The 11,515-nt window shown below is 33.6% G+C and overlaps 2 protein-coding genes across 5 annotated transcripts in view; both read left to right on the plus strand.

Moving 5' to 3' along the window:
* Nucleotides 1–2,827, plus strand: part of tp73 (tumor protein p73) — a 46,231-nt gene extending 43,404 nt beyond the window's left edge. Inside the window, exon 14 of one of the 2 annotated variants that reach the window (XM_055168329.2) lies at nt 19–2,827. In XM_055168329.2, the coding sequence (XP_055024304.2) occupies nt 19–345 (327 nt within the window). In that variant the 3' untranslated portion in view covers nt 346–2,827. The remainder of the gene's footprint in view (nt 1–18) is intronic. The other variant, XM_055168330.2, reaches the window with a different exon arrangement.
* Nucleotides 2,828–4,121: 1,294 nt separating this feature from the next.
* rer1 (retention in endoplasmic reticulum sorting receptor 1) lies at nt 4,122–10,299 on the plus strand. 3 transcript variants are annotated; one of them, XM_055168335.2, is made up of 8 exons: nt 4,122–4,277; nt 5,767–5,852; nt 5,947–6,051; nt 7,481–7,580; nt 7,718–7,796; nt 8,328–8,463; nt 8,619–8,673; nt 9,854–10,299. In XM_055168335.2, the coding sequence occupies exons 2-8, from the start codon at nt 5,772–5,774 to the stop codon at nt 9,862–9,864; spliced, it is 567 nt and encodes a 188-aa protein (XP_055024310.1). In that variant the 5' UTR covers nt 4,122–4,277; nt 5,767–5,771; the 3' UTR covers nt 9,865–10,299. The 3 variants fall into 3 exon arrangements, with proteins under 3 accessions (XP_055024310.1, XP_055024308.1, XP_055024309.1); XM_055168333.2 differs by having other exon boundaries at nt 4,123–4,277; nt 8,619–8,748; XM_055168334.2 differs by lacking the exon at nt 4,122–4,277 and adding an exon at nt 4,773–4,797 and having other exon boundaries at nt 8,619–8,748.
* The last annotated feature ends 1,216 nt before the right edge of the window (nt 10,300–11,515 follow it).

Consider the following 11,515-nt stretch of genomic DNA (forward strand, 5'->3'; position numbering starts at 1 on the left):
TCATTGTCTATCCCTCAGGATCTTGGGGCCCTGAAGATTCCTGAGCAGTTCCGGTTGGCGATCTGGAGGGGCCTGCAGGACATGAAGCAGGGTCACGATTACGGCCAGCAACTTATTCGCTCCAGCAGTAACATGGCCACTATGGCCATCGGCCCTGGAGGAGAGCTACAGCGTCAGCGTGTGATGGAGGCCGTACACTTTAGAGTGCGTCACACCATCACCATCCCAAACCGTGGAGGGTCTACAGGGGGTGAGGAGTGGGGGGACTTTGGTTTTGATATGCCAGACTGCAGGATACACAGGCACCCGATAAAAGAAGAGTATGCAGAAAGTGACGTTCACTGAATGACGATCCTCCAAGATGGCGTCTTTGTTTCTATGTTGCTCGTATGGTTTTCGCTTTCTTAAAACTGCAATGGACAGTTTATATTCTTTTGTGTGTGTGCGTTTGTGTGTGTGTGTGTTTTCACATTGTAGCACTTCCAATTATTTGGTACAAATGTTTTGCATAGGCTGAATGAATTGTGGAAAACAATTGCTAGTGCTTTGTAGAGGCTCCACAGACACATTTCCCAAATAGGAATTAAGATTTTTTTATTATCAGTTGTGGCCTTATGTTAATGTTAGACGACACAAAACAACATGACTCATTATTATTATTATTATTATTATCATATTGTAGTTGTACATGGTTAAAACCATTGCCTTATTTATTTTTGGCTTAGTGTAAAAAATGTGCAATTGTGTATTATATTAAATGATGTACGTTTTAAATAGCAGGAACTAATGCCCATAGGTTCCCTAAAATGATACCTTAGTTATTTTTTACAATCACAGATTTATTAAAACAAGATAATAAATATGCTGGTTTGTGTATCAAAAGGCATTGTGCATCAAAAGACATTAAATGCATTCTGCACTGCAAAAAAATATGATACAAAAAATAATAATAATATTTTCTTAGTATTTTTGTCTTGTTTTCAGTGGAAGTGTTTTGAAAATCTTAAATGGAGATGCTTTTTCTTGATGAGCAAAATGACCCAAGAGAATAAGTCTAGTTTTTAGACCAAAAATCTCAAATTTGTGAATAAAACAAGCAAAAAATCTGCCAATGGGGTAAGCAAAAAATCTTGATAATTTTTCTTAAACACTAAATTCAAGAAAAATTTAAGAAAAAAAACTAGACTTGTTTTCTTGGGTCGTTTTGCTCATCAAGAAAAAGCATCTTTATTTAAATTTTTTTTAAATATTTTTACTGAAAACAAGACAAAAATACTAAGAAAAATACTTTTTCTTGAAAATCAATTTTTGCAGTGTGCAGACAATTTTATTATAATTGAAATTACTGTGCATACAAGATAGACATTTAACCAGAACTTACATTTGATCTTGGTGTTATAGGGTAAATTGAGATACAGGAAAGATAATTTTCACCTTCCAATATGTCAGTGTCATAAAATACTTAATAGTCAACTATTTGATTTAAATAACGAAGACACAGTACAAGAACAGAAATGTAATTATGTTGTTTTCCTTAATTTTTTAAACAAGGCACAATATTTTTAACAGATTTTTTAGATGGTGCTTTATCCTAAACATTTTTAAATCCTTTATATTTTTCTGTTAAGTATTGTGTTTTTGACCGGGAATATCATCAGACCCGGTTTTGTGGTTTTGGCCTTGCAGGTCAAGGTTTTATTTATCATACTATATTATAGTAATGTGTATAATTCATTTTGGTACTCGGTAAGCACACTGCAATCCCTACACTGTTTTTCATTGTTTTAATGAATTCTGGTTTATGATGCTTTATTAGCGAAGCTATGGCTCATGTGAAAAAAGCCAAGGTTTTAGGGTGAAGCTCATGAAACCATGTTATGGTTGCATTTTACCAGAATAATGAAAATACAATTTTTGTAATTTTGGTATTTAATTTTTTATTACACATTACAAACCACTACAGTAATTTTCTTGTGTTTAATTGGGAAGTCACAATGCAACACATGGTCAGTCATTGTTTCTTTATTTTGATGTGAAATATGACATGGACAGGTTCAAAATTGACCCTTTAATATGTTTTAACAAAGACAAATTAAAGATTTTACTCTTTCAGGGCCCAGTAATATCACTTCTTGCTAATACTAAGAAGAAACAAGTGCTTTAAAGGGAACAGCTGATGGACATATCTGTTTTAATTTAAATTGATCAAATCTCATTTATCCTTTTGGGGGGGTGGGGGGTTCATGTAAGAAAGCAGAAGTGTTTCATGCATATGTGTCTATAATATGTACAAATGTCTTGATAATCAATTGAATATTTTCTAGAAAGTTTATTTACATGTCATGGTGTAAAATCTGCATAAAACTGAACTAAAAGGGCCATGATTTGAATATTAATAATTAAATAGTTTGAATGTAGTAAATGGTATACATTTGTAAATTTTAATCAACGAGCAAATACATGTGTAAATAACTAGTGTTAACCATAACCTTCATTTTCTCATGTGATAAGAAAACCACTTTTTAAAATTGGATGCTGTTGAAGGGAAAACTATGTTTTTTTTAACTGGCAATGATGGTTAGATGCTATACATCAAAGCACTTTAAGGCTTTAGGGTATTGTAAACAATGTTATATTCACAGTTAATGTCAGTCAGTATTATGTCATGTTGTCATTTTGACAACTACAGATTTTAGAAATGTTTTAAGACTTAAGATATTGTGTTTTTATCAAAGAGCTGTAATGCTGTTTCTTTTTTATATCACCACGTTTGAATTATGTAAAGTGATTTCTTTTTAAAAAATAAATACTAAACGTGTGCAAAAAAATAATGATTTTTAATGATAATTTCAATGTGTATTTTGTTAACATGTATAGCTTTTGGTATTTTACTGATCATTGCATTTAGAAAATTCCAGGCAAATGTCAAACTTATCATGAAACGTTAAGTTTTTACACAAACTGATATCTCATATGTAAATATCTGGTAAAAAATAAAAAGCATCTTTTTATTATGTTACGTAGTTTAGTGTGCACATTTCAGAATTCATAACATTGTTTCTTCCCCATAAATGCGCATACAATAATTATGATAATGATAATAATAATAGCAAAGTGTTATTTATCTGGAACAGAACACTGATGTACAAATTTGCATTATGTATTGTATATAGTACATATGTATACATTATAAATATGTTAAAGTTAATAAGGTCATTGAAATCCTTATAATAGTGATACAGAAATAAAACAAAATAATGACTTATAAAGAAATATAAAGAAACTAATATTTTAGGTCTAGTCAATCTAGACAACAGAAATGTAATGTCTGTATCAGTGGTTCTCAAACTTTTTCAGCGTGCACTGCAGCCACCACCCCCCCCCCCCCCCCCCCCCTGTGTATGGCGCATACCTTCGCGGCCCCCCCAAAGAAAATTTATGACAAAAAAAGTTCTAAAACTCAACTTTTAATTAAACAAAACGTAATGAATGACACAATGTAGTGCTGTTGATTAGTAGCCTTTTTTTAGGTTTAATTCCACAGAATTCATGATAAATTAATTTATTTTATAAAATGTCATAAAACTGGGGCCCCCATGGCACCATCTCGCGGCCCCCCTGGGCCCCCAGTTTAAGAACCACTGGTCTATATGCATATGTCTATATCAAAAGTCTTCAGCAGGGGTTCCATGACCCCTAGAGGACCCATGGTTGCATTGCAAGGTGATGTTTTAAATTAAATTAGGCATCAAACAAAAGTTCAATAATTGCAAAATGCAATAAAAAGTAATGATTTTTTTAAAAGCCTAAAATTACCACATTAAAATATATTACATATAATAGAAATGTTACGTTGTATGTTATGTATGTATGTGTGTGTGACCTGCATATAGTTATCGAAGTAAACCCACTTTTATTGTATAAATATCGCGATATGGTATCATGCCATCTATCCATCAAGGCGGGGGCCTTTGCCTAAAATGTTAAAGATTTCTGGTATATATACTGTTTAATTTTCTTAAGGATTGTTTCTTTCTTCTTGCTTTTTCTTCTGGTTTTGCTGTAAAAAATTGCCCTGCCCGTAAAGCGAGAAAACTGAACACAATTCGTTATTTTGCGTTATATTTCCTTCGTGATTGTATTACACTGTGAGCGGTTTCTCTGAGCTCGACTGGTCAGGTCTGACGCAGCAGAGGTCACACAAACACTGACGTGTTCTCAGAACAGCAGCGAGTCGCGCGGATCGGCAGCGGAGAGTGACACAGCGGCAGAACCGGGTAAGAGAAATACATTTCTTGTCACCTCACACCTTAATCAACCTCCCAGAGAGACCGACCCCACGATTATGTTAAGATCATATTTTCCGGCAAGGCGATTTTAAAATCACGATTTGAGTAACATACATTATTAGTGCTAGCAAAGTTTACCTCTTGCTCAAATCGCGTTCGGATTTCCCCGGAAGTGAGTTGTCCACTTTTCTGCGTGTCTGCTGGCCTTTGTAGTTCTTTCTCGACGTGTAGCACATAGGCTTTCATTGCACAGTCACATATAAAAACTACAACAGGGTTGTTTCCGCTCAGGCTTAACGGTGTCGTAATGCACGAAGGGAAGTGTAGTTCAATACTCGGCCGTTCTTGTTTAGTGTCATAACAAGAGGGCCTTTGCGAAAACTACAGTAACCAGCATGATTTGCCTCTTCAAGGATCGCTTACCCACAGCTAAACCGATGCTAAATATCAAATTAGCTTGTAGGGGTTGACCATCAGTGTACAAGATAAGCGGTTAATTGTATTATTAGTAAGTTTATAACAGTTAGTGGTGAACGTTTAATCGTTAAGTGTTGGTCGATGTGGTTTTCCGGTAAAAACAGCCTTATATGTACCGGAACTGAAACGTCCTCTGCCTGTATATTCATTTGCATATACTGTATTTTTCCTTTTAGACCCCAGATGAATGACTAGTATCTGGATGATAATTGTCGGGTTGGCAAATATTTGGCATATAGATAAATGTGTAGCAGTTGGAGAGTTATATTTTACTGTCACACGAAAGCAGTCATTGAAGTATGAGGAAATGTGCCAGACGAACTGGTTTAGGACTCCTGCTTTTGGGAGAGGCACAGGACTGACCCTTCATTTATCTTAGTTTAAATGATCAAGTGGGCTGTTAATTATCTTACTTTAAAAACATCTGCTTCATTTTGTACTTCAAATTACATCTAAAGGAGATCAATTCTGGAAACCAGTGATTTGTGTATTGTCAATTACTAAAATAAAGGATTAAATGTCATACTATACCTTTTAATAGACAAAGGTAATAAATCTTTATGTCCAAACTACTTGAACATTATCAAACGATGGAAATTCCTTTAACTAAAATAAATAATATGTCCTATGGTAATGTGTATTTAGGCTATGTATTAAAATAGCTTTTTTGTGTGCTTTGTAAGCTTGTTTATAAATTAAAGCTCCAAATTTTTGTAAAAGAAAAATGTTTTGTTAAGATGCTTCACATTTAAGCTTAAGTCATCAAAAATAAGCATGTTGTGGTGTAGCTGTGCAACACAATGTTATGTAAGGAATAATTGATGACGGCCATTGAATTGTTTGAAAGTAATGCACACACCCAAGGTGGTAATGCGGCACGATGCCAAGCATGTGTGCATTATTTTTAAATAATTCAAAGGAAATTTTTTTTCATAGTATAGAGTTGACACTAGTGATGAGTTGATTAATTTAATAAATGTCTTTGGCTCTACATTCACAGACAGAATGTCAGAAGGAGACAGTAGTGGTGAGTCCATCCATGGGAAACCATCAGCGATCGGAAACTTCTTTAAACGGCTCGGACAGGTTCGGCTATGCAAAGTTATTCATGTTCAAGCAAGATTTCAGCACAAATTTACAAACAAGGTCATATGTTTTTTTGTTTTGTTTTTGGCTGCAGGTTTATCAGTCATGGTTGGACAAGTCAACACCGTTCTCAGCAGTCCGATGGGCGTCCACTCTTATTCTAACGGCCATATATATGATCAGAGTATATATTTTACAGGTAAAAACATCTGATGTTTGCTGTAACAACTGGTTATAATGTTTCTTTATTCTGTATTTTACTTTAACATAGTTTAGTCATCATGCATAAACAGGCACGTACTGAACAGTTTGCTTAATTTCAGTCCTTAAACATTTTTTGACCAAACTTAGCTTTTTTTAAGCATTTGTTCCTGTGTTTATAGATTGCTTTGAATTTTTCTTTTAAAAGTTGCTAGCCAGCGCCAGCTTTTTTATCATTTTCACATAAGTTAAATACCTTCCAGAATAAGTATTAAACATACAATATATCAAATGAAAAAACAGACTGTCTGTTTTTAAACAAGCAAACAAAAAGCTTTATCCTATCTTCACTTGATCTCTTTTTATCACCTCTTAAATATGGGTAGGTTTCTTCAAAAATACAGAATTTTGAACAAAAAGCTGAGATAATTGCATTTTTGTAAAGGATCAGATTCAGAATGATGATCAGGGTGGCATTCAAAGATGAAAATTAAGTCCACTTACAGTTCTCACGGACACGTGTTTTATCAACTGGCTATCCTCCAGACATGACGGACCACGTCTTAATCTCATTTCGGCCGTGTGGCGCACGTGCACGCTCGCGGTGTGAAGCGCGTCCGCACTATTCTCCGAGATGTTTTATTAATTGGCTAGTTATCCTCCAGACAGTGATGGTCCGGACCACGTCTTTCTCATTTCAGCTGTGTGGCGCGCGTGCCCATTCGTGGTGTGAAGCGTGTCCGTGCTTTTCTCCGAGATGCACTCGGCGGCCTTTTTTCCAGCAATTTTTTTTTTTTGACGACCTAGTTAAGGCGGTGGGATCAAAACATACACAGATTTTTTACTGTTTCGGGGTTCGTAAATTATGTGGTGTTTTATTAGGTGGGTAAGAGCACCGCCTAGTGAATAATAGCAGAAATATAGATTGCCGTAAATACTCGACTTTGGCAGGGAAGCAGAGATAACTCTTTAATGGCGGGGAAAGAGTTAAATAATTTTTACTAGGGCACTTAATAGTAATATGAGATCCTTTTAATAAGCATAACAGAAAGCATCCAGAAGACTTGCACTTTTTTGAATCTTAGGAAGTGCATACTTTGCGTTAAACTATGTGTCAGATAAAATTTCCAAATGTTCCAAATATAATTTGTGACATATAAAGTTTCATTTGATTAACGTCTGCATAACAATGAAAATGAAATTCCATGATTTTTAATATTTATTGCCAAGGAGCAGCATGTACATTCAGAATAGCAAAGGGCCTAAAACACATCCTTGTGGTAATCCATAATTTACTGGCGTTAGTTTTGATGATTGCCTGTTTAGATGAATGAAATGGGTAACGGTCTGACAGTTATGATTGATTATAAAATCATGAATTTATGATTTATCATAAACATTTATTGTCTGTTTGTGTTATTTATTAGGGGTGGTACATTGTCACATATGCTCTTGGGATCTACCACCTTAACCTCTTCATTGCTTTCCTCTCACCAAAAGTGGATCCCTCATTGCTGGATGATCCAGGTAGGCCCAAAATTGGGATTTGCATTTAGGATATTACATTGAAGTGCTTATTTCACTTAATGCTTACGCACATCCTTAACCTTTGATGATTTCTGATGATTAGTGAGGAGAGATTTTATTTTATATCCATTCTTTAGATGAAGGTCCAGCACTCCCCACAAAACAGAATGAAGAGTTTCGACCGTTCATCAGGAGGTTGCCAGAATTCAAGTTCTGGTTAGTTGTCACATAATGTTTCTAAAGACCCATGAACAGTTTGATAAGTGCTGATTTCTTGAATGTGTTTATGTCAGGAAGTTTGGACAAGACAAAATCTGTAGTTTTCTTACATAATGTAATTAAGCGCGTCACAAAACGAATAAATCTTGCATTTCTTAAACATTCTGATTTGGGTATGTTTCCGGTCCCTAACCCAAATATTAAACTTATGTGATTAATACAATTCAAACCAATTAGTGTTTACCATAACCATGTATTCAAAGCGACTTACAGTGCATACAAGGTATACATTTTATTATTAGGGTGTGCTCCCAGGGTTGAACCCAAAACCTTTTTAATTGCAAACACAGTCCATTGAGCTACAGCAACAACATATATAGACTCAATTCAGTCAGTGTTTACTGTGTGAATTAGTCAAAATATTTATGCACTTTCATGTTTGTATGATTTTTGTTGCATTTATATGACTGTGTTTGTATTCTGTTTACATCTTTGTCATTATTTGTTGTTTTTGGATAATGTTTTTAGGCATTCAGCAACAAAAGGCATCGTCATCGCTATGTTTTGCACATTCTTCGACGCCTTTGATGTGCCAGTGTTCTGGCCCATTCTCGTAATGTATTTCATCATGCTGTTCTGCATCACGATGAAACGCCAGATTAAGGTTCGGCCATAAAACTTTTTTATCATTCCATTTATATAGTTTTAACTGATTCCATTAATCCAGCTTAGTCCAGATATAATATCGTCAGTAAATTCAAGACCTTTCCTGACTTGCTCAGTATCAAAGTTTAAACAATGTTTGTGTTTTCTCTACAGCACATGATCAAGTATAGATACCTGCCCTTCACACATGGGAAGAGGACTTACAGAGGCAAGGAAGACACAGGAAAAACCTTTGCTAGTTAAAAATTCCCCCTCCTGAAATTAAAGTTATTGATGAAGAATGGTGCGTAAAAAGGGTTGAGGATTTATCCCCCCTTTTTTTGTTGTTTTTTCGAGTAAGAAAAATCTGGACTTGTTGAAACTTGTGATTTGCATTACAATGTTTTTCTGCCTTTTGGTGTTTGGGCCTTTGAGAGCTGCCAAAAAATGTAATGTGTAGTTTCCATTCTTCTCCAGACTTTACAGATTTTCCAATAGATTTTAAAGATATAGTGAAAATAAAAATTCTGCCATCATTTATGTTTGTGAAAAAATATAATAATTATAGAAAGAAAGAAACATAGAATTTTTGAGATACTTTTCATACAAAAATGAATTTGACATACCATAAAACTGGTCCACGCTATGATAGTGCTATGAGACTCTTCTGTAGTCATTTACATATGAGCTACAATGTGGTGTTGTGTGCTTTACATAAAAACTCTTGAAAGATTTTAGAAAACATGGAACGTATCTCATACACTACTTTTTATGGTGCTTTTTGGAGCATGACAGCCCCTTCCTCATATACATTATAAGGAAAAGATCAGTGTTCTGCATTTCATTATTTTGTGTTTTATGATGGATAATAAATGATGACAGTTTTTTCATTTTGGAGACATCTATTACTTGAATTAATCTCTCACTTACTATTTAAAAGCATTGAATGGGAAGGTTTGTCAGTTGTATGGCTACTATTAATGGAAAGCAGTTTAAGCCACTAAGATTTTAAGATGGTGTTTAAAATCCAAAAATCTCTCTATATGATCAGATGAAGAGAAAGATTAGATTCAGGATTGTGATGCACTAATGTAAGAAATTTCCAGGAGAGGGGAGACTGCTGATTTTTGATACTTGCTGTAGTCGTTCCCACGTGTTCATATCAATTTGTCTTTTACATCAATTGTAATTCTTTTAATGTGCTGTACATTATTAGTATTTAATTTCTGTAAATAGTTCTCGACCAAAATCACATCCTTTTGCTGTTGTAAGATATTCTTCATAGATACCTTGTACAACACTTTTTAAAGCAAACATGCATTCCATTATATAGTATAATAGAAAATATTATCTCTATATTCTTGTTTCTAGCATTCCCAATAAAAATCTTCTCTCTTTTTCTTTTGCAGAGGAAACATAAAGTTGAGTGCTTTAACTATTACAAATGGATGGAGAGGGTTGAAGGTTTTTTGTGCTGGGCTCTAACAACTAGTGTAGATTTTTAAATGGAAACAATTTCATTAACTTCCATTAGCACTGGACATGAAGATAAAGCCGTTTTAAAAAAAAGTGCATTTTTGGAGGGGGGAGAACTATATATATATATAATGTATAATTTTTTATGGTTAGTGTTTTTTTTTAAAGATTTTTCTTTTCAGACAATGCATTTACTGTTAAATTAATCTGCATCTTATTAAATGGAAACAGAATCATTAAATAAGTTTGTTAATTGCTGAATTAAAGACATTTGCATGTTTTAGGTTTTCTTGTGCTGCTGTTTAAAAGAAAACACCATAAGTTTAATAACTGTGTACATTTTTCACTCCAAGTGTGATTAAAAGGCCTTGTCCCTTCATGTCTCATGACTTTATTCCTCCAATTTAAATGAATACATTAGAAATGAATGGCAATCAGAATTAGACCAATGTCTAAATAAAAAGTTGCATGAAATAAATCCTGATGTTGAGAAAAGCTTCATTTCTGTTTTGAAAGTCGTTGGGATCAAGTCATCTCTAGAAAAAATAAACGTTTTTAACCAGGGTAATCCAAGCGTAGTTCTACAATTTTTAAATTACATTTTTTTAACCCTTGTGCATCAATTAAAAAAAGTTACACATAGGTTCAGAGGGGACAAAAATGTCTATGTCCAAAAAGTGTCATAAAAATATTATATATTTATATTTTTTTCCACTTTCACTGATGCCATTTTTAACCAGCATCAGCTCTAATCACAATGACCAAACATTCATTAATTTTTAGAATTTTAACCCTTTAAATGCTGGTTTGTTTACACAATGCCACTGCTGTTTTTTGTGAAATTTTTTTTTTTTAAATTATTTTCAATTTACTAAATGCTAAGCAGATTTTTTTTCTTTGAGTATTACAGCCTTGGATATGTCAATGATTAACAACAGCATTAATTTTATGCATACATATTTTTTATGCAGTATCAGATTAAAAAAAGTTACCTCTCAGGTCCATAAAGGACAAAAATGTCCATGTCAAAAAAGTGTCATAAAAATATTATAGATTAATATTTTTTTCCACTTTCACTGATGCCATTTTTTTTAACCAGCATCAGCTCTAATCACAATGACCAAACATTCATTAATTTTTAGAATTTTAACCCTTTAAATGCTGGTTTGTTTACACAATGCCACTGCTGTTTTTTTGTGAAATTTTTTTTTTTTAAATTATTTTCAATTTACTAAATGCTAAGCAGATTTTTTTTCTTTGATTATTACAGCCTTGGATATGTCAATGATTAACAACAGCATTAATTTTATGCATACATATTTTTTATGCAGTATCAGATTAAAAAAAAAGTTACCACTCAGGTCCATACAGGACAAAAATGTCCATGTCAAAAAAGTGTCATAAAAATATTATAGATTAATATTTTTTTCCACTTTCACTGATGCCATTTTTTTTAACCAGCATCAGCTCTAATCACAATGACCAAACATTTATTAATTTTCAGAATTTTAACCCTTCAAATGCTGGTTTGTTTACACAATGCCACTGTTGTTTTTTATGAAAAAAAACGACACCTCCTTTGCAGCGGTTGTAGT

The sequence above is a fragment of the Misgurnus anguillicaudatus genome, chromosome 5 (genome assembly GCF_027580225.2).
Source record: "Misgurnus anguillicaudatus chromosome 5, ASM2758022v2, whole genome shotgun sequence".
In the NCBI taxonomy this organism is placed as follows: domain Eukaryota; kingdom Metazoa; phylum Chordata; class Actinopteri; order Cypriniformes; family Cobitidae; genus Misgurnus; species Misgurnus anguillicaudatus.